Raw genomic sequence first — 26,583 nt, forward strand, 5'->3', positions numbered from 1 at the left:
ACAAACTAGATTAAAAACAAACAAATCCAGGCAGGGAGAGCAGTCAAAACATAAGCCTGTGGCTTCCAGTAGTATGTTTTTGAGAGCTCCTTAATGGAAAAAATATACAGCAGATGACAGGCACAGGCTTGTTAAACCATATATATGTAAAAGCATCTTATAGCAAAGGTGAACTGCTTTTAAACACTGTTAATGCAGACAAAGTCAACCTAGGAGTTTGTGTGCTGATTAAAACTCCTCACTGAGAAGACAAGCTGGCCTGCAGGGCTTAGCAGGAGCCTCCTCACAAACACTGAGTGGAGCCTCTTAACATTAACACCATGATTCTGAAGGTAGGAGGTCCAAACACCGCTGGGAAAATGATTATTTTAATTGCAAGCTCCACTTCAGCATGATGTTTCTTTGTTTACACATACCTGTTAAGACCCTACTGCAGCTTTATTTATTTATGCCAATGTTAATGCTAATTTTTCCATTAACAATATTTCTAATGAAATTGTAGCTGGATTGAACTGACATGTAAACGATTAATATAACGACAGATACCTGAACTCATTCATCTATGCTCTGAAGATCTGATGGTAATGTGAGACATATCTCACCTTTCAGGTACAGCCACTGTCAAACCAGCTCGTTCAAAATGTATTGTAACACTGACCATAAATCAACAACAAGACCTTTACAACATCTATTATGGTGGTTTATAATTACACATTGTTTTAGAAAAAGCAATAAACCATCTATGTTTTTCCTCATTGCTGTTCTAAAAATCACCTCAGTGTGTCATGGGTTATTGCTTCATTTAAAAGCTGTTACTTGTGCCAAGTTTTCTTACACAACACCCATTGTATTTGAAGCATGTTGAGAGACTTAAGGTCTCTGGGTAACCAACCTGCTTTTTCTTCAGCTTGAAAATCTGCTGCTCCACTTTAGCAATCTCTCTGTCCACACGGTCCATGCTCTGGATAAGCTCCTCTTTGGATAGTTTGGAAGGAGAAGTGTCCTGCTCCTCTGCCATGTGTAGTGTAGGTCCTCCTGGGGATGGGGACTCCACTTTGACAGTGAACTGAGACTCCTGGCAAAAACAAAAAGGGCCAATGAGCTTGCAAAAAACTACAGCACAAAATCTGTACAAAACTAAATGATTCCATTCAATATCTGCAGTCATATTCAACAAACTTCAAAGAGCAGCCACTGAGGCAGTGTCAGAAAAGGTCCTATCTTTTGGTGGGGACAGTATGTACCAATTCATGGTGATACTACAAATCTTAAAAATAAGTTAGTAAGTGCTGTAAAACACGGTTTAGTTCAATGGTTTAGTTCAATAGTGAACAACTACAGAAAAGTGCAGTTTACTGACTCTTACGAATTCAGATTGTCTCTGTAAAGACAAAAATAAAACCTGGGACCAACTGTGCCCCCACCTTTTTAACCTCCACAGTGGCTCTTAAGCTGTCCTGTACCGTATGGGGCATGGGTAGGACAATGCCCCCAGCAGTGGGAGGAGTGCGGGTGATGTGGGACTCAGAAACAGTCTCCATGCGAGGGCGTTTAGCCTCCAAGGCCTCATGCTCAGACTGGGATGTGACTGAGTGAAACTGCTGTTCATAACCATGACGTCTCTCTGGAGGCCTGAAGAAGAGAATGAACAACAAATGTACAGATGTATCAGAAGCTAAATCTGTCTGTTGAGATGTATGATCCATGGAGTGTATGAGGAAAAACTACAATACAATGCAGTTCTGCAATACAAACCCAAAGAATGAAGAATAAAAAATAACTAATCTAGATGGCATGTATAAGCATACACCTATCATCTGTCCCATATTTAGACAACTAGCTTACTATATGAAGAGAAGCCCTTACCTTTCAGTTCCAGGGTGGAATTCAGACAGTAAAGATGGTCTTCTCCGACCCTGTGGATCCTGCATGTGAGTCCGATAGTCTGGGACGGTGAAATCCTGAAGGTGAGAGATACACAACACAAACAACGTTATAAAAAAAATCTGAACAGAGTCACAATAATATGCAAGAGAGAGAGCAATGTGGTCCGCTGATCATAGGAAAAAGAAAAATACAACATCATGAGTTCCTGCAGAGCTACAGCTATAACAAAGCCCTTCTCAGATGAAGCAACCAATTCATAATAACAGAGAGTCAAAGTACTGTCTACAGTGGGCGAGTCTGAACCGTGTTTTTCATTGTCTGTCTCAATCTATGCGATGAAACACAGACACACGAGTCCTAATCGAAACATCTGTCTACACTGGCTGCTTTATTCACGCTTTATACATATCAGTGACCCAAAGCATCTCTTCAGCATCAAAATCTTTTTTCTCCCATCATATACAACTGCAGAGATTTTGTGATGAGCTTTGAGCCCCATTAAACGCCGTCTGTGCAATGTCCTGGCGGCCTAGGAGTTTAAGGCACGCACTATGTATTTACAATGTCCCCAGTTTGGGTTTGGGCAGAGACCTTTGTTGTGTGTCACATCCCCCCACCCACCTCATTTCCTGTAAGCTCTCTGCTGTACTCAATCTAGTAAGAGGGGGTGGAAGATGGACCAATCAGGACGGTTAACATCATAAAGACTGACATTGCAACGACAAATGATCAGAGGATCCCCAAGGGGACGCCAAAATGTGGCAACCAGATGCAAGCTTGCAATGCAGCAGCAGGACAGACAAGGAAGAATCATTGCCAGGTTGAGCACCACAGTGCTACTGATCCCACCACTGCAGCTGGTGAGAGAGAGGGGAAGACCAGTCTTCTCAGCAGGATTTGTATCAACAGCAGCACAGCCCAATGCATGAGCAGCACAAGGAAACACCATGCAGGGAACCCACAAGAGAAGACAACCCAGAGCATTACCACCTTCATCCAACAGGAGAACGACCCCCACAACACAATCAGAGGCATAATCCTGCTAAACCTGGAAGGGGAGAGGGGTGGTGGCAAAGTGCATGGCCAGCTACCTTCTACCAAACAAATCCATCGACACCAGTTGTCAGAGGTCAGGCATTCCAGGGTTTTTTGGCTACGAGGAAAACTCAGCTATGATCTCGGAAAAAATTCCAGACAACCATGTGCAGCAAATCATATCTCCACGTAATTTGGTTGGATCTTGCAAATGCCTACAGGTCTGCTCCCCACCAGCTCATCACTGTCTGAGACTCACCTGACCTGTCTGTCCAAAACACAACACAAACAGGACACAAGTGCAATGCGATGCAGACATCAACGGACTGAAATAGCAGGAAATCGTTGCATTGCTGCAGCCAGGTAGGACCAGTTTTGGATGGAGAACAAAACCACCAAGAACGAATGGAAAGACCTTGTGACCTGAAGTTGTCTAGATGGGAGAGCTACAAATGAATGAGAATGAATGCTGTGAACCAAAAGCACAAAGGGAGCTGGACAGCCTCGGAGGCTGTGATCAACAGGACGGTTACTCTTTCCAGTCCCCAGAACCTGCACCTCTGATACAGCTCAGAGGAAACCTGCCAACTCTGCAACTCCCAGAACTCAGGCTTGCAGCACTTCCTTTTTGGCTGCAAGGCAGCATTGACACATGGCCAGTACGGATGGTGCCATGAGCGGGTCATCCGTAAGCTAGCCAAAATGGAAGCAAACAGGGCCAGCCAAGTAACTTCACAGCAGCTGATTCAGATTTTCAAGCAAGGTGGTGAGGCTCATTGCAGCAGCACAATGGAGTGGCACATCCTGTCACACGCAGGTGAGTGGAACATGAAGTTCCCACAACAGATCACCACAACCTCGGTACGGCCAGATATTGTGCTCTGGTTCCATTGGAAGAGGGAATGGAGGCTGTCTTCAAGAGAAAGAGGAAAAAGTTGTTTGTGTGCTCACAAGAAGGGTGGAGGGTGTTACTACATTGTTACCGTATTTTCCGCACTATAGGGCGCACTGGATTATAAGGCGCAATGTCAATGAATGGTCTATTTTCTAACTTTTTTCATATATAAAGCACATCGGACTATAAGGCTCATTAAGCGAAACAAAACATTCAGATAAGTAAGTCAAACTTTATTAAATGCGTTCACAATAACTCTCAACATTGTTCAAACGTTAATGAGCGTATTCACAATAACTCCCAACCTTGTTTAGTTGTAACACGTAAAAAAAAAAAAACACAGTCTGATACCGCTAAATCAAACGTTAGCGTATTCACAATAACTCCTTATAGGTCCTTATACACACACACTGTAATATTATGGTGAAGCACAATATGTATTACTCTGCGACGCTCCTGACTACGATAGCCGTAATGCTGCAAGCGGTGCGGCTTTGTAGTTTACCAAAGTCGTACTAAAACATTTTGACAGAGCACCGTGAGCGCCGTGTACCACACAAAATCGCTTCGAAGTCAGTAAGCACAACCAGAATTAATCCATATATAAGGCGCTCCAGATTATAAGGCGCACTGTCGTTTTTTCAGAAAATTAAAGGCTTTTAAGTGCGCCTTATAGTCCGGAAAATACGGTACTACATTGTAGTGTCCACCAAAAAGTTTCTGAAGTCTCTTGGGATCACAGGCACCAGAGCTGAGGACGGTTCTCAAAGACCTGGCAGAGGAGGCAGAACAAGAAAGCCTCTGACACTGGCTCCAAGGAAAGGACAAGGCGTGGTGAAAGCTAGGACCCTACGGCTGGCTGCAGGCGGCAGTAGGGATACATTTCTATTGCTTCTCAACCAGTCCGAGATGTTCCAGGATTAAAGGAGCAAACCATCTGTGAAGGGCTGCTCCCAGCTAACGATCCCGCAGCCACCACAATGGCACTGTTAGAAGTGCATCAGCCAAAAACAAGCCATCAGCAGCAGTGCTCAACTTTATGAAGGCCAAATTCCTGAATGAATTCATTGGGCATTTTTACAACTGCAGCTCTGGGCATAAGACATAGACACCATGTCAGCATTTGGTGGTCTAACTGCTAAAGATCGAAAACCAATTCAAGGTTCACACAAGTGCCCATGTAGCTTAGAATAAGAGCAGAATACCACAAGAACATGTTTATGCTGAACAGAAAGATGAGTGAAAAAAAACACATATCTAAAATAGTTTGCTGTGGAAGTGGAAGTGGACCAAGACCACCAACCCGCCCTTCCCAGTCAAACATCTGATCAGTCAGTGCACAATGATATTTATGTAACCAATAGCATTGCTTTGAAAATATCTGGCAAACTAAAATGGATTTTGTTGATGTCAAGAAAATTGATGAAAACCTTTAAAGTTTTTATCATTAAGCTATTGGTTAAATCTCACATAAATGTTATCAGCACACTGTGACCTCCAAACAAACCTGAACAAGCAAAATCAGTTTCAGGAAATATTTCCAAACTCCAGTTTTGTCCCAGATTTAAGCAAACAATCCAAATGCTCAGAAATGTACCCTCAACGGTTTTCTGTGAAAGACTGATTCTAGGAATTATGTCAACCAAATCACCTAACAAGCGTTATCCAATATTCACATTAATCAAATGAACATGCAACTGGACAGCGTGCTGGAATTAAATACTCTACAAACCTTATAGAGCTCCATAATCACTGAAACTAAACTAAATATCACAAATATCTGTTTAGTGATGAGACCATGGTAGTCAAAGTTATTCATCTTTTTATTTTCATTTCATTTCATAATTCATAATTCAATTCATAAACCGTTTAACATACCTCAACTACACAAGTATTAAAATCTAACTATGTATTTCTTCACAGGAAGTAAGGGTCTGTTTAGATTAATAAAAGCAGAATCAATCAAAAATATTTACACTGCAAGTGACGTCACCACAACAAGCAAGTAAATCATGAAAAAAAAAAAAAAATCTGTCACATTTCACTTGCATGTTGCCTATGTAGTGAAAATGCTGTTGCTGCTGGAGCTTGGTTTGGGCTACCGAATGCCCCTAGACTGAGGCCCCACTGAAAATGGCGAGCTAGGATGAGTCATGACTTCTGATTTATTTTTTGTGTGAGGCTGCAAATCCATTGCAAAAACCTCAACAGACACACATTACCTACTCAGATTAAATGTCAGTGCAGGTGCAGCCGCAAAGCAGAGGTTTCTGGCACAACTTCACCTATTTCCCAGGTGCTTGGAGATAGGAAAAAGTCTACAGACGTCAAAACTCCAGCAACACTTGCATTATACAGAAGCCACAACGTGCTCAGAGATTTAAAACACACATTCTCTTGTTAGTCCAATAGTTTCAAATTTTACTTGCTACTTTGTTATTGTTCTTCCCTGCAACAGACTGTGCACCCAAGCAATCATCAGTACTGCTCCGCACAAGCCTGAATTTTAAGTCTGTATTCAACCTGCCAAGCTCATAGCCAAGTCTGGATTTTAATTATTTTTTTGTCCATCCAAAAAAGGCCCAAAACACAATTAAGGGGAACAAAGGATTGAACGTTATTATTTCAAATGTTAGCCTGTCTCTTGCTTACTACATATGGAATAGCTGAGTGATTTCCCTGACCATGAACGAAGTGAAAGCAAAAGTATTACAACTGACAGTAACAGTAAGTAAAAACCTTCACAGCAATAAGTTACTGTCAAAAATAAAATCATTAAGATTAATCGCAAGACATAATCGTAAATTCTGAGTCCAATCCATGCCCATTGTTTTGGGTTTTTTATGAATCTGGCTCAGCATGGGTCATGCACTACAATCAAGATATACTACCTTGAATGAAACTGTCAGTGGTGATGGTTAACAAACTGCTGTAAAAATTAAGCTCCAAGTACACAAACTATAACCATTTCATTGTTTTAAGTAACAGTATTTCTTGGATAGGACCACAAAAGTTTTAACTAACCCCAACTAAGCTGAAAAAAAGAAAACAAATAAATAATCTTGTTTCCTAATATCCTCATATCAAATCCTGGACTGGATATTTTACCTGTAACATTCTTATACGGATAAAGTTTTATCATTATTTATAAATGTAACTATTACTCATAAATATGCATTTACTTCTAATACCTCTGAGTAAGGTTAAATATACTGTACAAGCCAACAGCATCAAGAGCACTGGCCAAACATGACTGATACTCAAATACAACAGAGCAGGAGGACAGATTTACCTGTTGGTGGCGCGAGCCGGTGAAGGAGTACTGGACAGAATGTGGTGGGTATCGGCTCTGCTCGCTGCTGAAGCTCCCCTGGCTGGGGGGGTAGCCCGAGCTACTGGACATCCTGACTCAGTGCTACCGGGCTGCTGCGGCTTCACGGATCAGAGATTTTAGCTACACCATGTTTGGAGACACAAACCACCTGCCCAAAGACAGAGACATAGATTCAATTTAAAGTCAGATTTTAGAAATTACTATGAATATATAAAAGCCTCTTAAATGTCTTCCAGCAGTAGAGATAAAAGAAGCTCTGCAGCTGCAGAGTAAAACTGTGTAGAACTGGAGATGAGCTATCAGTGAGTTCTGTTGAACAGTGTGCAGTAGGTTTGTATGTCCTACATAACACGAGACACAGGTCACGCCACAAATCTCCCATATGATAGTATACTGGTTAACATATGGATCTTAATTGATGAAGAGTCAGTGCAGCCCATCAACCTTTCTTATATATTTAACTTTCCTGAAATATTTCTCTGTTTTCATGCAGGTGAGTGCAGGCCCAATGCACTGACCTGCTCATATCACCTCCTGCTGCCAGTGCAGGAAATATGTTGTATGAATATGAATCAACTTCAAAATACACCACTCTAAGCTCTTCATTTACTTGGACGGGGTGTTAATCTAATTCAAGGCCTTTAAACCAAAACTGCAATAACAATCTTCAAACTAGTGGTGCATTAAAAAACACTGGGCCATACTGTGCAGCTGCAGCTTGAGAATACACCAAAATAGTCTTTCTATGAGCAAAAAAAAACAAAAAACAGCTTGCCTTTAGAACACAGATAACTGAGCTAATATGATTTGACTGCTGATGGCTTGTTAATAGTCTGGATCTGGATTGTTTGTTACATTAATCTGCATCTGAGTTGGTTGCAGTACCAGAGCCAAAACCTTTTTAATTCCCTCCATCCAATAAACATTCAGATTTTCCCCAAAATGAGTTGTTTTAGTTGCCTTAATCTAGTCACGCCTTAAACATGTTAAAATCACCACAAGTGGGTATTGTTGGAGAGAGTAAAAAAACTTGTTTAGTATTTACACATCAGCACAAGAAGGCGTCACTAGTATTTTGCAGATGATATAATCATTTTATGTTACTAGGCAGCATTATGTGCAAACTCATTCAAAACATTTGCATATAAATGTAATTCATAGGAAATGTGATTATGCTTTTCAAAGGGAAAATGTATTTGATAATCACAGGTTTATTTAGATAACTAACATAATTTATATTCACACAAAAGAGTAAAATGCTAATATATGATTGGGAAAGAAAATGTGATTGAATAAATGAGTTGGATGAGAATTAGCGAGTTTACACATCAAATATCCCAATACGTTGCATCTAAACAAACACACAATACTTTGTATTTAGTCTGAATATTTACTGCTGCCAAACACACACATGAAAGGTTTCTGTGTGTTGGTTTAGAGTAAAAAACATCATTGGCATTTCTTATTTTTTTTATTTCTTCAGAGGGATATATTGTGTGAATTAGTGTTCTTCCAGCTCTGTCATTTTTATTCTAGGTCTGCAAGATTTACAGCATGACCACCATGCCAAGGCATTATGATGCTAACTTCAGGGTTGGAAAATCTCCAACCACTGCCACCATAACCAGAGTTGGAAGCTATTATTTTTTCAATCCGCAGGCCACAGCATTTGGTGGGTCCCAGAATTTAATCCACTTTAACAATTTCAGAAATACTAAAAATATCAACAGTGTCTTGACGAAGTCACTTGTTACTAACCAGCTACAGTCAATGCTGCTGGTTTTTTTTTTTTTTTTTTTTTTTTTTTTTGACCATTTTTCCTTTACTGTGATCTAACTTTGTAAACTATGAAAGCAGTAACAGAGGATGTCATTTCCAATGTCCTCTACACAGAGCCAACACGTGACAGGTAATTAATCTGGTTCTAAAAATGTGTACAAGTCTCATTTTCAGCAATACCTTTTGACTTTGAGGCAAACAAATCAGCTCAATGCAAATTGTCACAAACAACTGAAGAAAACGAGCACCCAGCAGCTCTACTGCTGCCTCAAAACGTTATAACTACCTTTTATTATTTACTTTTACTGTTCTGTTTACAATTGATTTAATTTGCTCCTACATCCTCTCCAGTCTGAGTTGAGTTCAGTTGATCAGGAACCTGAACTGTAGTGTGAGGTTCTGATCAAATATTTACCAGTATGGCTGACAATCACTGAAAAGGAAACAAAAAATGTTGCCCATACTGCTATGAGGGATTTTGTCATCTTTCAAATGAGGTCTTGCTGCACTGCAATTTTTTACAATTTTGCTCCAAGTATCAAAACACATATTACCTGTTCCTATCTTGCTGCCAATTAAAAGAAAAAAGAGACCTCCTGGGTTCAAGCCTGTATCACAGCATCGTCCATGTTTAGCAAGACATTAGGTCCCTGCTTCTTGATTATTCAAAGTATTTAAGTATGCAGGATAACTTACTCTCTGAATCAGCTGTTGCAGTCCTTGTTAGTGACCTAATTATCCACAACATGTTTCTGTTTTCATCCCCGTTTTAGTAATAACTTGCATAGAAATCAATGATGGCAATCAATTATTGGACATATTCAAAATACAGTTTGAGCTGTATCCCTCTCTCACCCCTTTTACCATAGATTATGGAAGTAGATTTAAAAAAAAATGTGAGTGCAGTACATTCGTTCCTGGGTGTTACCTACCTCGATCTTTTCCAGAGTACAAGCATGCAGTGACCATTGCATTCGTGAGCTTTTGTTATTTCACGATGATGCTCTTAGTAAAGTTAATTTCACAAAACATTTACAATCGTCTCTCAGATGATTTACAGGCGAACCCTGCAGCTATTGTGAACTCCAGAGCCCCACACACAACACAGCCGTGAGAAATACTGCTGCTGTGCGTTGTTATTGTTATCTTTTAACACCATACTGTCATATAAACGCAATTGGATTTGTAGCTTATCTTGGGGGATGGGTCTATTTCCACAACAGAGAGCTATTCCGGAAATGCACCAAAAACATGCGAAATAATAATCATAAATTTCAAAGTACATGCTAATTCACTGCTTCATTGTTGAAACGTGACGTTTAAGATGTTGTTGTTGTTGCTAGCTAGCTACCTTAGCCTGTAATTCACCTTTGAATTCTCAACCACGTCGCCATCTTGCAAGGCAGATTTTCAGCGTAGACCGGGGCGCTTAAATAGCGTGCTAATTACACATATTTCTTTGCTTCACATCAGCGATTTGCACTCACCTCATATTTAGAAAATATACCGATGGGAGAGAAAGGTACCCCTGGACAGAAATATGTGTCAATTGTTGATTGTAAATCCGCGGGTTATGGGCTGTGGACGACTGGGCAGACTGAAGGCTGCGCCGCATTTGTCGGTCGATATCCTGACAGGGTAAAAAATAATTGTTGGTACTCGGTTGAATTTTACGGGATACTGACATTCTTCGACAAAAGTGTATAAACAAAGAAAATTTTTGTCTTTGCACTTACAAAGTAAGCTGACTTTTATTCAGTCTATTAATAAATGCTTTGAATTTTCAATTTGGATTTTTATATATCTTCAAGGATAATGCAGTGTGACAGCTAAATCTTCCCCTCAAACATGGTAACGTTTCTGTTGTTTGTAATTTTCACTTTAAAAAAATACAAATTTCGCCTGATTTACGTGTCTTTCTTCTGTATTTTCTAAGTCCTTGTTATTCAAATACTCCACAAATAATTTTCTTTAACATATTCGGCTATTCGTTCTCATAATAATTTGATTTAAACTCAAATGAACTGAGAAAACGTCGGTGACTCCATTTGAGTAAAACACACCATTGTGAGGCTGAAATTGGGCAACTATTGCTTTGTTAGATTTAGTTTTTATATTTATTGTATCCTGTAAAGAAGGGGTCCTGTTAGATATATCAGACAGACTGCATGCCTGTTTTTGGTACGTGGAACCATTTGTGTGCTAGACTTTTGTCCTTACACGGATTGTTTACGGTAACGGTCAAAAATAATGAGTATTTACCTGATTTTCTTCATAGTTTTATCCTATTTGTTTTCGATAAAATGCCTTTACTATCGACATCGGCGAACATTGGTGAAGTCGTTGAAACGTGTAATGAACGTTTCGTCGAGCAGAGAGTCAGACGGCGCAGAAACCAGAGCTCTGGTTGTGACTGCGCATCCGGATGATGAATGTATGTTCTTCGCGCCAACAATTATACGACTCGTTGAGTTAAATGCCAGCGTTCATTTGCTGTGTTTATCAGAAGGTACGGTGACAGCACAGTATTGTTTGCATGAATAACGTGAAGTCAATGTAAGCTAAAGTAAGTGGTGCTACTCGTGTGGTTTGTTGCTAACTAGCCTTAGCTAGGCTTGGTTACATGTGTGACTCGTGAATAAGAGAAAATAGTAAAAAATAAAAGCGAAACTGAAATAACAGCTCCCCCAAAACAGTAAAAAAAAAATTTGCCAAGCATGACGTATAATTATAGTGTATGTCCATTATCAGTCCCTGGTTTGAGAATTACTGTAGCTCACTATTGACGAAGTGCTGAAGACAGTTTTACTCTGGATTCATCTCCTGGTGCCCTCCTGCTGCGAGCGGGTTTTTGTCGCTCTTACATTCAACAGAGCTGAAAACCATTTCTATCTAAAACCATACTGTGATGTGTCAGGAAGGAGATTGTTTGCTGGTGTTTTTTTGTGATTTCTGCGTGGTTGCAATAATCACTCTTAACTATAGATCAGATAGCAAGCCTTGCACCTCTTAGTTTTTCCACTGAAGTTGGGAAAGATTTCTTAAGGTTAATAGTTGTTGAATTTTAGGTGAAATATGAAAAGCAAAGAAAGAGGGATAAATCTGCAAATTCAAAATACGGAAAAAATACACAATTTTATGTTACAGGATTTTCAACAGTAATCAGCTTTTCTAGAGAATGCTTTGACAGTGTTGGTGTTCATCACCTAAGATACTCTCACTGAAAGATAAATGAAGCTACATAAAAACACTGAAGTAGAAATGTATTGAAGTACCTCGGTCATTCAACCTACTCAATTTCCAAAAGGTGACATTGCTTGCAAAATAGTAAAAACTATTAAAACATGATGTAATTAACCACTTTAAACTTATGTGTGTACTTAATTTAGATACAACTTGACTGTCTGCTAAAAAAAATATGATATTTCAAATTGAGTTGGATGTTTCAAAATTGTACCTAGACAGAATCTACTGACAGAATTTAGACTTGTATTTAGATTTTCCTTTCATTATGCTACAACCACAGTAATTTGTACTTCAAATATTATACAGGAAACTACTACAATCAAGGAGCTCAGCGTAAACAAGAACTTCTCAACAGCTGTGCCGTGTTGGGGATACCAGCCTCCAGAGTCACCATAGTAGACCATAAGTAAGCAGCCTTCATGATTACATGATTGTACTGAACGTGTCCATTGTTCACTCATAATATTGTTTAAAACGTGTTTACGACTTATTTTACAAGTTACTTGGAATGTGATTTGGCTTTTAAAGTTTGCACTGCTGAGCTGTTTGTACACATTTTTTTGTGAAATTCAAATCAAGAAAATACCTGCACATTCCAGGTTTGCTTTAGGAACTTGACAGTTTAAAGAAAAATTCAGGCTTTTGTTTGCTAGCTCATTCATCTCTATAGAAACTATTGAAAAATACTTGATACACTTTCTTCACAGCAAATTAAAATGTAACACTTAACTGAATAAAATGTTTGTATTTTATGAAATACCATAAATCATGTATAGGAGGAGATTTAGTTTTCTCTGTGTGGCTGTAAATGCCTCCAAGTTAAAACAGACTTCACTCATAACCATTGTCATTTCACAGTCAGGCAGAATTTGGAGACTGAACTTTGAACTGTATTGTTGTCCTAATTCTTGTGGAACTTGCTTTTCTTCTATTGTCTTCTATATTTTGTTTTGTTGTTGATACAGCTGTAAGACTCTCAGTCCCTTGGCTCTGGCTATTGGCAAGGTCAAGTTACAGAGAAAATAGCTGTTAAAGGTGATGATGAAAAGGGGGATTTTTTTTTTTCCTGTGGATCAACCCTGCAGCTTCCTTTGAAAATGCTGTGAGTTTCTAAGAACCTCAGCACTGCCTCCATGTGAGTGTCTACATGTTGGCTCACCAGGAGAGCTGTATGAACTCTGGCACTAACCTGGGACTCACAGTCATAAGCTGGCAGTCTGCCCAGGTTGTCTGCCCTAGCGAACATTGTTGGTGAAGTGTGTGTGTGTGTGTGTGTGTGTGTGTGTGTGTGTGTGTGTATGTATCTGTATCTGTCTGTCTGTCTGTCTGTCTGTCTGTCTGTCTGTCTGTCTACACAGTTTTATCATCTTGTGCACACAGAATACAGAATATAGCTGAACTTTGATCTTAGTGCTGTCTGCACTTCTGTTGAACTGGAGTGTAGCCCATTTTCCCTTTCTGTGTATTCTAATGTTTACCCAAAACACACACCTAATCAGCACTTTGAGAGCCCCAGCCCCACTCACTCCCAACCAAGCTCTCTTTCTCTCTCTCTGTCTCTCTCTTTCTCTCTCTCTCTCTCTCTGTCTCTCTCTCTCTCTCTCTCTCTTTCTCACTACTCTCTCCCCCTGATCCACCCCTCCTCCTCTTGTCCATGTCTGCTGGAGCCAACTGCCAAGGACTGTGGGATACATTTTGGCAGCACTCTGAGCACTGCTAATGTAGGTCATTTCAAACTGTTTTTCCAAACTGTGTGTCTTTACATAGCTAGCCACGCTTTGGCTTTGCTCTTAACCTTCTCTGCCCAAGTATGTGCAGATGTACATCCTTGACTTGACCTCTCCCTGTTTTTCTTATTGGTCATTTTATTATGCAAACGCTGGTGGTCAGTCTATTATACACAACACAAAAGAATTATAGAATTACAGTTCTAAAAAATATAATACCTATCTGTCTGTGTGGGGTGTTTTGCATCTTTTCATTTTGATTTGAGCATTTCCACACAGTTGGATACACCTGGCTAAAGCAAATCCAGTCTAATACGACAACCCTGCAATAAATCCTATCTGCATGAAGCTGTTGAAAATGTTTTACAGAGGTGATGGTTCAATTGTATGGAGGGGCTGTTCTTTGTGGTCCTGTAGAATTGTACTAAGAGGTGTTTCTAATATTTTCATTTCATTTATACATACTGGAAGGATAAAATAAAATAAAAACTAGAATTACTGCCTCGCAGTTGTTTGCCTCTGCCATTCAGACTAGTCCAGACTAGATTGCATCCCTGTTTATCCAGAGTCATAACATGACAAAAATTCCATTTGTGTGAATTTTTGTCATAATTGCTTTTTGAAGTCTTGGGTAATGGCTAAAAAGTGTTTTGTGAGGTCACACTGACCTTGACCTTTGACCACCAAAGTCTAATCAGTTGGTCCTTGAGTCCAAGTGAATGTTTTTACCAATTTTGAAGAAGTTCCCTTGAGGAGTCAAGATATTGCATTCACAAGGCCAAAACCATGTTTTGTGAGGTCACCGGGACCTTGACATTTGACCTTTGACCAGCAAAATGTAATCAGTTCATCCTTGAGTACAAGTGAAAGTAAGTAAGTCACAGGGTGAGGTATTTCATATACTGCAGCGCCATATCAGTCTTCTCTAGACTATTTTTCTAATAGGTCTTTACCACCTGCCCGTGCCATATACTGTGACACTAACTTTGCATTACTGCTGTGTAAAAAGCAGACAAATTATTCAAGGTCCATTGAATTTAAAATAGTTTGAATATCACACAGCACAAGTGTTTTGTTGGCAAATGATTACAAAGTTAAATTTCATACCTCATTATTTCATATATTTTCTCACTGACAACTGATTTGGTTCTATGAACCTACTGAGCTGTTGTTAATGAAGAAACTGTAGAAAATATAACACAAAAGAGTTGGATCCATAAGCGATCGTTCAGCCACGTAATGTTTGTGCTGCTTTCGCAGCTGTGAAACAATGGCCCTGTAAGCCTCAGTAGTAGTAGGAAACAACTGTTCTATAGAACTAGAGAGACTCAATCACTGTTTGTTTGGTTTTCCTACAAACCAACTCAGGGTTTTGATGGATACTGGTTTACACAATAAGGACTGGAGGTGAGTGTAGCCCATATGCAGTAGTTGCAGTACTGTACTGATCCACAGACAAAGCTCAAGTGTTAAGCAGGTTTAAAGTCATCAAAGATAATGTCAACTCTAAAACCAGCAGTATAGCTAGGAAAATTAGTGCCTTGGCTTGAGAGCTTAGATTTTTAGGTGAAACCATCAAAGGACATAACCCAACACAGATCTTAGTTCTGCGTGGGCGTAAAATATTTGCCTAGAGTTTGGCGGCCAGCAGGGTGTAATATTTTTGCAATGTGAACACTAACTAGGACATGTGATGTACATTGGAAAGTCAGTCTAGTTTGCTTTGTTGTTCTACATTTTTTTTTTTTTTTTAAAGTCCATCTTGAAGAGTCAATAGGTCTTGTGTTGTCACTTCACTTCAAATCCCATCTTGGCAGTGGGGTTACATAAGACCAGGTGGGATGCAAATCATCTTATAGCAAGAAATGACTGTCATTGTCTTTACAGAAGTGGACGGGCATCAATAGATTGTCAGAACTGGTAAAACTCTACTAGGAATGAGCAAAATAATATAGTAGCTGGTACCAGACTAGTTGAATGTTAAGATGTATTTTTTGCCATAAGGGCTGGGTCTATGCACTGTCACATTTATCAGGGTACTGTGATGCACTGGCTCGACTGGACTTTTGTCTGCAAGCGGAGGTCTGGACTTCACAACAAAAGTCCAGCATGCACTGTGGATTATGTGTCATGATGACAGATCTGGGTGAAACTTTCTCACTCACAACTTTAGCCTAGTTCTCCAAGATGACAGGAACAACACATGGATTCTGTTTTAAAATAGGATTTTCCCTTTAACGCTCACTGAATAGGACAGCTGTGTAGACAGTATCTGGGGCCCCAGTGCATGTTGGGGCCTTTGTGATCAAGCTCGATCTGACCACGCTCTGCTGCCTCTCCACTTGCACTGGCTTGACCTCTGTCTGCTCCCTGGACTCTATTATAGCTGCTCACTGCACAAATCCAGCCATTGCACTTCTTCATTACATTACTCTTCAGACTGTACTGAAGCCTCTATCTAACTCAGCCACACACAAACTCCATTCATGATAACATACTTTACATTTACTTCAATCTTATCTTATGTCAGAGGTAAATCACAAACTGGAAGCTTCTGTTTTGGATCAGTGTAATGCTCTGTATGGATATAAACACAGAGCTTTTTCTGGAAAGGAAAGCTGTATTCACTGCAGTAACACTACCCCCACACAAGGTTTAAATATACATTGATCAAAAAAAACATAACCTGCTGATTTATAGCACATGGCAGGGTGCAGTAAATTGTGGAGAGATGTTTCAGCCCTGCCACTGACCTCTGGCTGTGCTTTTATCCTAGATACATTTGTCACCACCACACACACACTGGCCCCTTGTGTAGTAAAAGAGTTGCGTCTCTTATTTACTGAATCCTACAGGCAGCAGCAAACTGTAATTTTGTCACATTACATTGCTCTTTTTCTGCACAACTTACTTTCAAAACAACGCTAACGGCATTATTTCCATGGTTACTTTCATGACAGTTTATTACTTCAACATGGGTGAATATTGGCAAAACCTGCAGCCACAGATGTCTGGAAGTCATTGTGAAACAACATGTGTCTATTGCTGTTGTTACTATAGTTGTAACTGCCTTATTACACTGGGATATTGTGGGTGTACTGTAGGCATTTAGTGGCAACTCAACGGTTCCCAGCAGGACATATAATCTGACTGTGTGGACAGAAGTCTGGCAGTTTCAGGCCTGTGGTCCATGTGACCAGACTAAACAAGCTCTCTCCCTCACTCTCTCTCACTCACACACACACACACACACAGAATCCCCTTACTGGGCCAAAGTTCAACAACTGCATACAGATGCCTGCAAGCAATTAGACATCCACATGCAAAGCTACAAAAGGGAGCTGGGGAGGTTACTTTAGGACATTTTGTACTGTTGCCATGGCGAAGCTGACACTCAGCCTGCATCCTGCTTGAGAAAGGTCAGGTGTCTCATATCTTTTGTTCATTTTTCTTTTTTTCTCCCTCCTCCTTGCAGGCTTGTGCTTAGCCACGGTTGTCAAGCTGTAAGGCGTAATAATAAATAATAAATGAATAAATGCAGCAGTGCAAAAAAGAAAATGGATGGTTAAAACACAGATAGGGCCACAGTGAAGCCAAGTTGTGAACTTAGTATGATATAAGGATTCTTAACATTCACGCACTTAGGCCAAATTCCCATAAAACCTTACTTGTTTTATTAGCTGTCAGTCTAAAGATGACAGAAATCAGGACAGTAGCCTCGTATTTTTATGAACTGAGGCAACATTCAACATTTCTTTACATAAGATGGTTCACGGTGTCATCCAGCTTTAATAAAACACGCCTGCTCAAGCCCTTTTGATATGTAGGTCACTGTTATCAAAGTGTCACAGCAGCGCATTCACATGATGACAGACAGTTTTAGACTATCTCTGAACCCCTGACCCTCCGACCCTCCTCCATGTGACAAAGTTGCCCCTCCACCCCCTCCCCTCCCCTACCCCCACCCTGACCCTCACATCACTGGCAGCCAATAGATTTGTAGCCTAATCCATCACTTCCCTCGACTGGCTCAACTGTCCTGGCACATTGTTAGCGACGAAGGGGAGGGGAGCAACTGTTGACACACACCCCCCACCCACACACAACGACCCCAACTTTAAACCCTTACATATACGTACACATGCATGCACGCACTGTCACTCACACACCCATGTGCTACGCCAAGTGTACAACAACACGTCACATCATCGATCCTTCTCCTTATCTTTTCAAACCGCCACCTCCACAGTTTAGTACAACATAAACCAGAGAAGTTGCATCTCCACTTAAAATGCAACCTTCAGGTCTTTGTTTTTTATGTGAACTGTGTTGGCCCATCTCATATCTGAATATTTTTTTCAGCACTTCTCCCTTTATTTTTTTGTAGCTGGTTTCTCTTTAAAGGAAATGGTGAAAAATCGTAAAAAGAAACTTAAATTTTCTAAACTAAGAAAACAATCCACTCTTATTTCTGCCACAAGGGGAGACTGTGTATGTTCAGTTAGCTGGGAGCTCACTTAGTGTGATGTTTGATGTATCATCCATGTTGTCTCCAGGCTGTAGTTTCAGATGAACAGTATGCTGAGGGGTCTTCTGACCCCTAACCTCCAGATTTCCCAGCGCTCCCTCGTGTTTGTATTCCACAGCAGCCTATTTTCAAACGAGGGTTAAATCTGCTCTGTGTAGAAATCTGGTGATTGAGACAGGAAGTGGAGTTTTCAGCCTCAGACACATTCAGTGCTTTTGTTGTGCAGAATTCAACACAGACACAAAACTCCTGTATCTCAGTAAAACACTGTGGTAATATTAAGTTGGTAGATAACCAGATTCCCTTTCTTTGCTCTCCAGAAAACTTCCAGATGACCCCAAAGCAGAGTGGAGTGTCTCTTTGGTCTCGTCTGTAATTGCGAGGCACATCAGAGCCCACTCCGTCAACATGGTACGCTCAGCTCTGTGTCACATTTTTGCCTTTCAAAGCAGTGGCTTCTCTGTCATTTCCTGTTTGATGTTAACACACAATTTCCCTTCCATTGTTTTGTTTTTACCATATGTTTTGGCAACACAGCTTCCGAGCTCATTATCCCAGTTCCACTGTGGTCTGTGAAATAATCCTGTCAGCCGCCATCTCTTTTTGTCCAATGCAGACTGTATTCAAGCCTCCCCAGAAAACAAGGGGAAATTGCCTCTGCTGCAGTAGAAAGTTTGGATTCAATTTCTGTGTTTACACGGAGATTCTTATCAGGCCAAGTGCAGTTCTGCGCTATTAGCTAATGGGAATGTGGCAAATTTAGAATCAAAGTGTTTTCAACCAGTCTGTCTCAACAAGGGCAAAAATAGTCGAACACTGCAACAAACAGAAAGTATGGAAAAAAACACAGTTCATTAGGGAATTTGATGAAGAAGTACAGCTGGGTTCTTCTATCCTTTCGTTGCTGATCTCTTTTTGTTATCAAAGACGACAAACAAACACACCATCTCCTCCCATCCTGTCAAGCTCACCAGCTAAAAATGCTTTTAGACAAAAAAGTAGCTTAGAGAATCAGTCAGTCACACGAAGACATCGTCTCTAATGAATATAGGCAGGAAAATTAGGCACAGAGATAACAAACAACTAGATATGAAAAGTAGTTCACTTTTCCTCCTACTGCATCAGTAGTCTATGTCATTCTCTTGCTTTTCCATCACAATACAGCAGGATTGAAATGATTCAAAGTTTACAAGTCACTTGTATAATGTGGACGTTGGAATCTTAAACTTATGCTAGATTGCAGACATGGTCATGGTAGAATGTGCCTGAGCATAGCAAATGCCAAGTCTTTAGTCAAGCATTTTTTCTTTCCCTTTGACCTGATTTTTTTTTTCACTTGCTTCCTCTGGTGTGCAAGCATGCACACAGAAAAAGTCTTTTTAAATATCAGTTGTCAGCTGCCAAGCAGCTTCACAGTGAGACACAGAAACCCTTCCACTAACCCAAAAAAAATCTCTCTCCCTGCTTTTGCCTTAGTTTATTTAAATTCACTTTTAGATACCCAGACTCTGGCTTTTCACCCACACAATGAGAGATTTTGTTGTTTTAGGTGCTGACCTTCGATGGAAGAGGAGTGAGCGGCCATGCCAATCACACGGCCATCTATAAAGCTGTCAGGTACATTCTGAAAAACAGCTATATTTTTTAAATCCCTCAACTTAAAGATGCCATTCACAGGAATATTATGTGGCTTACACATGCACACAGAAACCAGCCCACTCCACAATCATAAAACACTGTCCAGGAAAATGCAGAACATTTAGAGTCACATCAACATCTATCTCTCCAAGCGTTTCCCCAGAAAGAGACACACACACACACACACACACACACCATGTTTTTCAGAATTGGTCTTGTTACATAGCTGAGAGGTCATCCAAACAGAGTCCTCAGAGGCTCTCGGCTCTGCTCCCAGAGAGCAGCACTAAATCCTGTCCCTGAAGTGGTGAGGTGGGAGGGCAGCTCTGGTTTGGAGCGGCCAACCAAGCAAGTTGCATCAGACTGTTGGTTTAAAAAAAAATGTATTTTGCACTGTGAAGTGCACATTGACGTCCCCAAATTGCGCAGATTTGCCAAACTGAGCCTGTGTAGCTGTCTGTCAATCTGTGGTCTCATCTGTTGATTAGATGTGATCTCATCTCATGATTCCCATTAGGCTGGAACCCAGAGGGACTTTGTTCTAGTTTCCACTGCTCTAAATCTCAACAGTTTGTTTTTGTCAACATTTTAAAAACTATTGCATGGAGAAGTAAGTGAGCAAGTGTATATTGAATCTATAGTATAGTATAGTATTATAATACAAAAAGGAGAATGCTGCTGTTGCTTCACTGAAATGAGCCCTTTAGCACTCAATATAACATGACCCAAAAACACACATCATGGTAGATATGTTGCAGTAGCTTGGCTGCAGCACTGCGTGGCCTTTCTGTGAGCTTACAGTCATTGACTTTTTACCCATTTGTGTTATAATCACTGTAACCAAGACTCTAATCTCAGTTACGTACTGGCAAGTAGAAACATGGCACTGTGGCTATTTTATGCTCCAGCTGCCAACACAAACCTTGTCAGTAAGATGTTTTATCATCTCTTTATCAACAACATTTGCATCCTTGACATTTTCAGTGTGTAACATTTTTTTTGTTTCTCTCTATCTACAGCCATCTTGCCTCCACTGGACAAGTGCCCAATGGTAGGTTTGACACAAAGAAAAAAATTTTTAGAGGTTTATTTTTCACAGGTTGGATTTACTGGTCACTCTTGAAAAAAATTATGTAAAAGTATAATTTCTTCAGCAAGTTATGTGAAGTACAATGACAATGACAACATATGCCCAAATGTTGTATTAATTTTCATGCTTTAAGTAGCACTTTAAATTAAAGACACAAACAGCTTCAGAATCAGACAAGACAGGAATGACTTCCTCACATGAGAAGCACCACCTCCCTAGTCTGCATTTTTCACATTGAGAACCCTGGAAAGTACTGTAAACACTGAGTCACGCTGGGTATTTTGTGAATGCACAGCGCCCTCTTCTGTTCACAACAGTTGCATGAGTCTTGTGTCTTCTGTGCATTTTGGTCTGCTGGTGGCAGCACAAGGCCAGTTGGATATTACAGCAGAAACACTGGTTGCTATTCAAATCTTTTTTTTTTTCAGGTGCGTGCCCTGAAACTAAATGTGATGTTGTCATTCAAGCAGCTGCTGAACTTACACTTTCCGTTGCCTCTGAAAGGTCTTATGACGATGCCCGTGGGGGTTTTCTTAAATAGAATGTGAAAGGAAAAGTAGGACAGTGAGGGGAACACGTTACAACACGCTGACTGCTTTTCTACTTTGGTAAACTTTCAGGCCCACACAGAGCACACCCACATTAAAGTCTGAGTAGACAGTGTGATAAGGAACGAGCGTCAAAGGCCAATGTAGTTAATCATATATGAGATCTAAATTGTTGCAATGGGCTGAGTGGCACTATCATCCGAGTCCTGAGGCCACAGCAAACACACTTTATTCAGGACAAAATGACTTCCCTCCACCTTGACCGTTTTTATCCTGCAGTGAGCAATCTTAAAAACACGCACACTGGTTATTTATTACCAGGCGTTTGCACCTCAACTGTTGGACTGGTCTTACTGTAGCCTGGAGGAGAGGCGGGAGAGAATTAGGCCCAACGTGACTGTAATAAGCCTCTTCACCTGGCTGTACAGCGAGACTCCCTGCTCATGACCAACAGCTTTAAGCTTCTTGTGCTCAACAAACTCCTGCTGTATGACAAATCTTGTACCATATGGACAATCTTTGTTCAGTAATATAATGTCATATTTTTGTGCTGGGTTGTCCAGTTTTCCTATGATTTCTTAAAAACACTAATGTTTATATAAGCACTAAACTCCCATCTAATTGTACCCACAACCTACAGCTACAACACAACTGCTGCACACAGAGAAAAGCTTGTGTGTGTGTGTGCTAACTTGAGAGTGGCCTAATGAAACGTCTGCTGCTGTAGTGAAGGTTTAACAATGTTAACAGCTAACTGGGTCTCTGTGTGTTCTTCCAGACTGCTCTTTGCTCTCCCTGGTGACTGTTGGGCTCCTCAGGAAGTACATCGCCTTCCTTGAGCTTCCCCTCAGCTGGCTGCTGTCCTCGTGTCTCTGCTGCATTATAGGCTCACAGGGCTACAGGCAAGCCAAAGTAAGCCTTAAAATAGGCAGTTTGTTGGCAACCGTGCCATTGTCTAGTCTTATAGGGCACATGTTTTTAGCACATTGTAACAAGGGCACACAGCATTTGTGCTGAAGAAGCTAGAGTGGAGATAAACTTCTTTACTAATTTTATCTTATATAGATGCTATAGTAAAGAGAGGTGGATTTAAATTATGTCTCATTAATCTCATACTACATATTTAAATTTACACTGAGAGTCAAATTTGACCACCTATTATGGGTTCTTTAATCTCTCTTTTCTTGTCAGGCTGCCATGCAGTGTCACCGCACTCAACTCCTGTGGTTTCGTTATCTATACATCACCTTCTCTCGGTACATGTTCGTAAACACATTCCAAATGATCCCACAAGGACCAAAGAACCTGAAGATCTATTAAAAGCTGGTCCCTTCCTGATGCACTGATGGTTACACTGTAAAGTGTCACATGACCCAACTACTTAAATACAGTGGTGGGAGTGAATTTACTGGCTGTTTACAGATCTGATGAGATGTTTTGCTCACAGTGACAATAATAAGCTTTCCAAAAGCAAAGCTGACAGCAATATTGAAAGGGCAATAGAAATGTCTAATTCCTTTTTTGCTATACAAATGTACACTTTATTCTTTTGAGTCATAACACTGTAAAAAACAACACTTGGGTTTAAATCGATTGTGAAGCTGCTTATTTTTATCTTATAATTTCACTCATTGTTGAAAATGCTGTACAATATTGCTGGTGTACAACTGATTAAAAGTTTGATTCTTATATCACAGAGATGTTGTTTTGTTGCTCTCAGCTGTGTCTGCTGCAGGCCGAGACATGTCTCTGATGCTCCTGTGAGCTTGCATGCTTTCTTCCCACTTCTCCCCACAGAAGTTCTCCACTGTGACACTGCGCACAGTACCTGGATCCAGACAGTGTGGGGAAACACCTGTAGGGAAAACAATAGCAACAAAGGACTCTTCGTTGGTTTGCATATTAACAAGATACTCCATTGTCTCCAGCACACTGGCTTTACCGGTTGAGGTCATGCAAAGCATTGGTTTCAAGTCTGGTTTGTTATTTTCCTGATGTCACAGTTAGATCCTTTAACTCGCATTGTGAGAAGAACATTTCTACCTTTTACAAATACTATAAAAAGTAGGACATTAAAGAGCAGACAGGATAGTCTGTGGTTTGAGTAAACACGACACAATTGGTTTGGAGTAAACAGCAGGGTGATGAAATAGGTTTGCAACACTTGAGAGTGGTGTGACTGTCTTGTGTCAGCAGTTGGAGGTCATACCATATCCATCAGGATTGGAGCGTGGAGTGTAGAAACTTTGAACTCCACAGGTTTTACAGAAGGTGTGTTTAGCAACGTGAGTGTTAAATGTGTATGTGGTCAGATTATCCGGCCCCTGGGTAGAGGAAAAAAAATTAATCATTATTCACTTATAATGCTCTCATGATTTTAAAGTTACACCGAGAAGCATAGTTTCCTACCTGTAAGAGTGTGAAGTGACTTTTTGGAACAATGAAATGATGGTTTTGTTTCTTTGTGCAAATGCTACAGCTGGAGAAACAAACATACATCAGTTTATAGTGATTGTGTTGGGTACAAGTAAGAAACATGAGGAGAGTTTTTGGATGAATAGATTTTTTCTACCTACAGGTAAAAATGTGACTTCTGGGGCAGAATCTGCATTTTAGCAGAACACTACCAATTCATTTTAGATTTAAAATAAAAACATGCCTCGATTCCTTCTTCATACAATTATGAAAAAATATCACTGAATTAATTATCCATACTTGCAATGAAAAACATGAAGGTCTGGGGAGCTCAGGACTTGAAATCTAACAGCTCCACAGTGGCAGCCGCCTGTGTGTTTCACAAGATCCATTCTGTTGGTATAAAGAAAATAACAAACCATTATGTTACATTCATATGCTCATATTTTGAGTATTCGGGGGTGTCACGCCTTACTTGAGTCACTTTGCTGTCAACAAGTAAAAGACCAGGAATACATTTACCCAGCTCTTTTGTAAAGGTCTGGTTAAACTGGTGTGACGTGTTTGCTGTGAAACTTGCTGACGTGGAACTGGCCGTCCTAAATCAAAACAGCCACCCTGCTGAAGAAAACACCATGACACTGATCAAGGTCCATCACTGATAAGAGTACATTTACATTGAAAGCCTCTCACCCCGTTACGACTTTGACCCATTCACTGCTATTGATGTGGTCACTGAATATGAATCACACTCAAAAGGTCAAGGTTGTTGTCCTGAGCCATGGACACTTTCATTTAATGTGCTAATAGTGTCAGCTTTTACAGCACTGGGCTGGGTCTATTTCCTTAAAGACTGTTTTTCCTGGAACACTCTGAGATGGTCCATAACAATTCGATGGAAGGGGCAGGGCAACCTACAGTAGATTTGCACAAACACATTCCTCAGAGATTGAACTAGTTCAGCCAGACACCCGGCTCTGTGATGGAAAGCCCTGGTGCGGTGCATCACGAGTTGGGTGTCATATGACAGAGTGCTGGAGGGGTGGGGTAAGGGAATGCTGTGACCCAAATACATAAATTAGGACTCTCTTAGCTGTATCATATCTATGACCTAAAATAGAAACCCAGTGGGCTACAGACCCCCATCTTTGATTTAATTTAGTTTACTGTACCACAGATGCCTTTAATGATGGTGAGAGCTAAACATAGAGAATCACTGGTCAGTACTTGTTGGTTTCCACAGCCCACTTGAAAGACCGCTGACCTGAATTTCATATACCCAGTATGTTTAATCGCTTGGGCCACTTCTCTCCAGGCGTATATCACAAAAACACTACATCACTAACACGAAAGCCTTGTCTTACTGAAGATAAGCTCTACAGCCATACAATCTTAAATTAGTGTTGAACATGTGGGAATTTTCCAGTATCACCTGGGCATTGACGTCATGCCAGGCTTAGTTATACTTATGCTGATGGAAGCAGGATCAAGCATTTTCCTGTAACTTCGACAATAAAATATAATAGCTCTCTGTTCTACCTTGGCATAAATAAGTGAAGGGATTAACAAGGAAGGTAGAAAAATATCTTAAACTAACTATTACATTTGTAGCGGAACTATCTGAGTCATTCAGTTCAAGCCATAAAGATAACAAAATGCCTATGAAAGTAATACTCATACCATGTCCAGTAAGGAAGTGTGTGTGTGTGTGTGTGTGTGTGTGTGTGTGTGAGTCAGTGAGTGAGTGAAAGAGAACTGCGTTCAGCAGGAGCTACTCACACGGCTGGTGACCTGAGGATTTGCTCTCTGTACAGTATGTGCATCATGATGAGCAGAATTAAGATAATTTCTTGCGGTTCAACCCACAGCCTTCACTCTGCAGTAACCTCACGACCATTTGTCCTTATTTTCAGTAAAGGCACCTGAATTCAAACAACTCCAAAGTGACAGATAGATTAAGTAATCAAATCTATTTAGTGACCCTATAACTAATAAGGAAGGTCACTTGAGGTTGTCTAAGAAAGCACAGTATGAAACTATAAATATGGTATCACTAGATCTCAAACATCACGTGTTTCAGTATTAAGGTCATGGCCATTCATTTTACGGTCATGACGATTATTGTGTATGTGTGCAAGGCACTTGGCATCAGCAAATTTCCCTTAAAATTTACATTGCAGTAGATTTTCTGCATCGATGTTCAGGCTGGCTATAAATACATTTATTCTTTATTTAGATGACGTGTGTAATAAGAAACCTGATGCGAATATGGATTGCAAGTAAATGAAATGAGGTGGATAAAGGAGGGAAGTCAGCAGTATGATCTTCCTCTTTGCCTAAATTACTTTCAGTCACAACAGCTGGGAGCACATGTTTACCAAGCACGTTTCCATCTGTTCACAGGCACGTTTCACAGATATCGACGGGATCCGTGTCTGCTCACGACAGCTGCATAAATGCA

General features: G+C 40.4%; 3 protein-coding genes across 11 annotated transcripts in view; 1 reads left to right on the forward strand and 2 right to left on the reverse strand.

Annotated features, from left to right (window-relative positions):
- The window catches only part of ncor1 (nuclear receptor corepressor 1), a 53,593-nt gene extending 43,023 nt beyond the window's left edge, over window positions 1-10,570 (reverse strand). For 5 of the 7 annotated variants that reach the window (XM_071460684.1, XM_071460683.1, XM_071460681.1 and 2 more), the window contains exons 1-5: window positions 10,418-10,570; window positions 7,110-7,299; window positions 1,867-1,961; window positions 1,425-1,632; window positions 893-1,075 (exon numbers count right to left, since the gene is read on the reverse strand). In XM_071460684.1, the coding sequence (XP_071316785.1) occupies window positions 893-1,075; window positions 1,425-1,632; window positions 1,867-1,961; window positions 7,110-7,220 (597 nt within the window). In that variant the 5' untranslated portion in view covers window positions 7,221-7,299; window positions 10,418-10,570. Of the gene's footprint in view, window positions 1-892; window positions 1,076-1,424; window positions 1,633-1,866; window positions 1,962-7,109; window positions 7,300-9,862; window positions 10,258-10,417 lie in introns of those variants that run through there. The other 2 variants (XM_071460680.1, XM_071460679.1) reach the window with 2 other exon arrangements.
- On the forward strand, window positions 10,322-23,403 carry pigl (phosphatidylinositol glycan anchor biosynthesis, class L). Of its 3 annotated transcripts, none has more exons than XM_071460703.1 (7): window positions 10,322-10,452; window positions 12,483-12,582; window positions 18,752-18,842; window positions 19,981-20,048; window positions 21,089-21,120; window positions 22,486-22,619; window positions 22,899-23,403. In XM_071460703.1, exons 1-7 carry the CDS (start codon window positions 10,440-10,442, stop codon window positions 23,025-23,027), a joined length of 567 nt encoding a protein of 188 aa, XP_071316804.1. In that variant the 5' UTR covers window positions 10,322-10,439; the 3' UTR covers window positions 23,028-23,403. The 3 variants fall into 3 exon arrangements, with proteins under 3 accessions (XP_071316804.1, XP_071316802.1, XP_071316801.1); XM_071460700.1 differs by lacking the exon at window positions 10,322-10,452 and adding an exon at window positions 10,950-11,439; XM_071460701.1 differs by lacking the exons at window positions 10,322-10,452; window positions 18,752-18,842; window positions 19,981-20,048 and adding an exon at window positions 10,944-11,439.
- cenpv (centromere protein V) lies at window positions 23,225-26,488 on the reverse strand. Its single transcript, XM_071461611.1, has 5 exons — window positions 25,902-26,488; window positions 24,423-24,515; window positions 24,117-24,186; window positions 23,900-24,031; window positions 23,225-23,698 (listed from the first exon to the last, which is right to left on the reverse strand). Exons 1-5 carry the CDS (start codon window positions 25,946-25,948, stop codon window positions 23,399-23,401), a joined length of 642 nt encoding a protein of 213 aa, XP_071317712.1. The 5' UTR covers window positions 25,949-26,488; the 3' UTR covers window positions 23,225-23,398.
- Between the last annotated feature and the right edge of the window lie 95 nt (window positions 26,489-26,583).

Source organism: Trachinotus anak, unplaced genomic scaffold, assembly GCF_046630095.1.
Source record: "Trachinotus anak isolate AG129_WGS33_773 ecotype Australia unplaced genomic scaffold, CSIRO_AGI_Tana_v1 ptg000024l, whole genome shotgun sequence".
Classification (NCBI taxonomy): domain Eukaryota; kingdom Metazoa; phylum Chordata; class Actinopteri; order Carangiformes; family Carangidae; genus Trachinotus; species Trachinotus anak.

What these genes read in the sequence shown, in the direction of transcription:
- pigl (XM_071460700.1), top strand. Translation starts at nt 11,181, where the DNA reads ATGAGTATTTACCTGATTTTCTTCATAGTTTTATCCTATTTGTTTTCG. An exon ending in GTCACCATAGTAGACCATAA is followed by an intron (nt 12,583 to 18,751) that starts GTAAGCAGCCTT and finishes TTTGCTCTCCAG; the next exon opens with AAAACTTCCAGATGACCCCA. An exon ending in CACTGGACAAGTGCCCAATG is followed by an intron (nt 21,121 to 22,485) that starts GTAGGTTTGACA and finishes GTGTTCTTCCAG; the next exon opens with ACTGCTCTTTGCTCTCCCTG.
- cenpv (XM_071461611.1), bottom strand. Translation starts at nt 25,948, where the DNA reads ATGATGCACATACTGTACAGAGAGCAAATCCTCAGGTCACCAGCCGT. An exon ending in ATCCTCAGGTCACCAGCCGT is followed by an intron (nt 24,516 to 25,901) that starts GTGAGTAGCTCC and finishes TTATACCAACAG; the next exon opens with AATGGATCTTGTGAAACACA. An exon ending in GTCACTTCACACTCTTACAG is followed by an intron (nt 24,032 to 24,116) that starts GTAGGAAACTAT and finishes TCCTCTACCCAG; the next exon opens with GGGCCGGATAATCTGACCAC.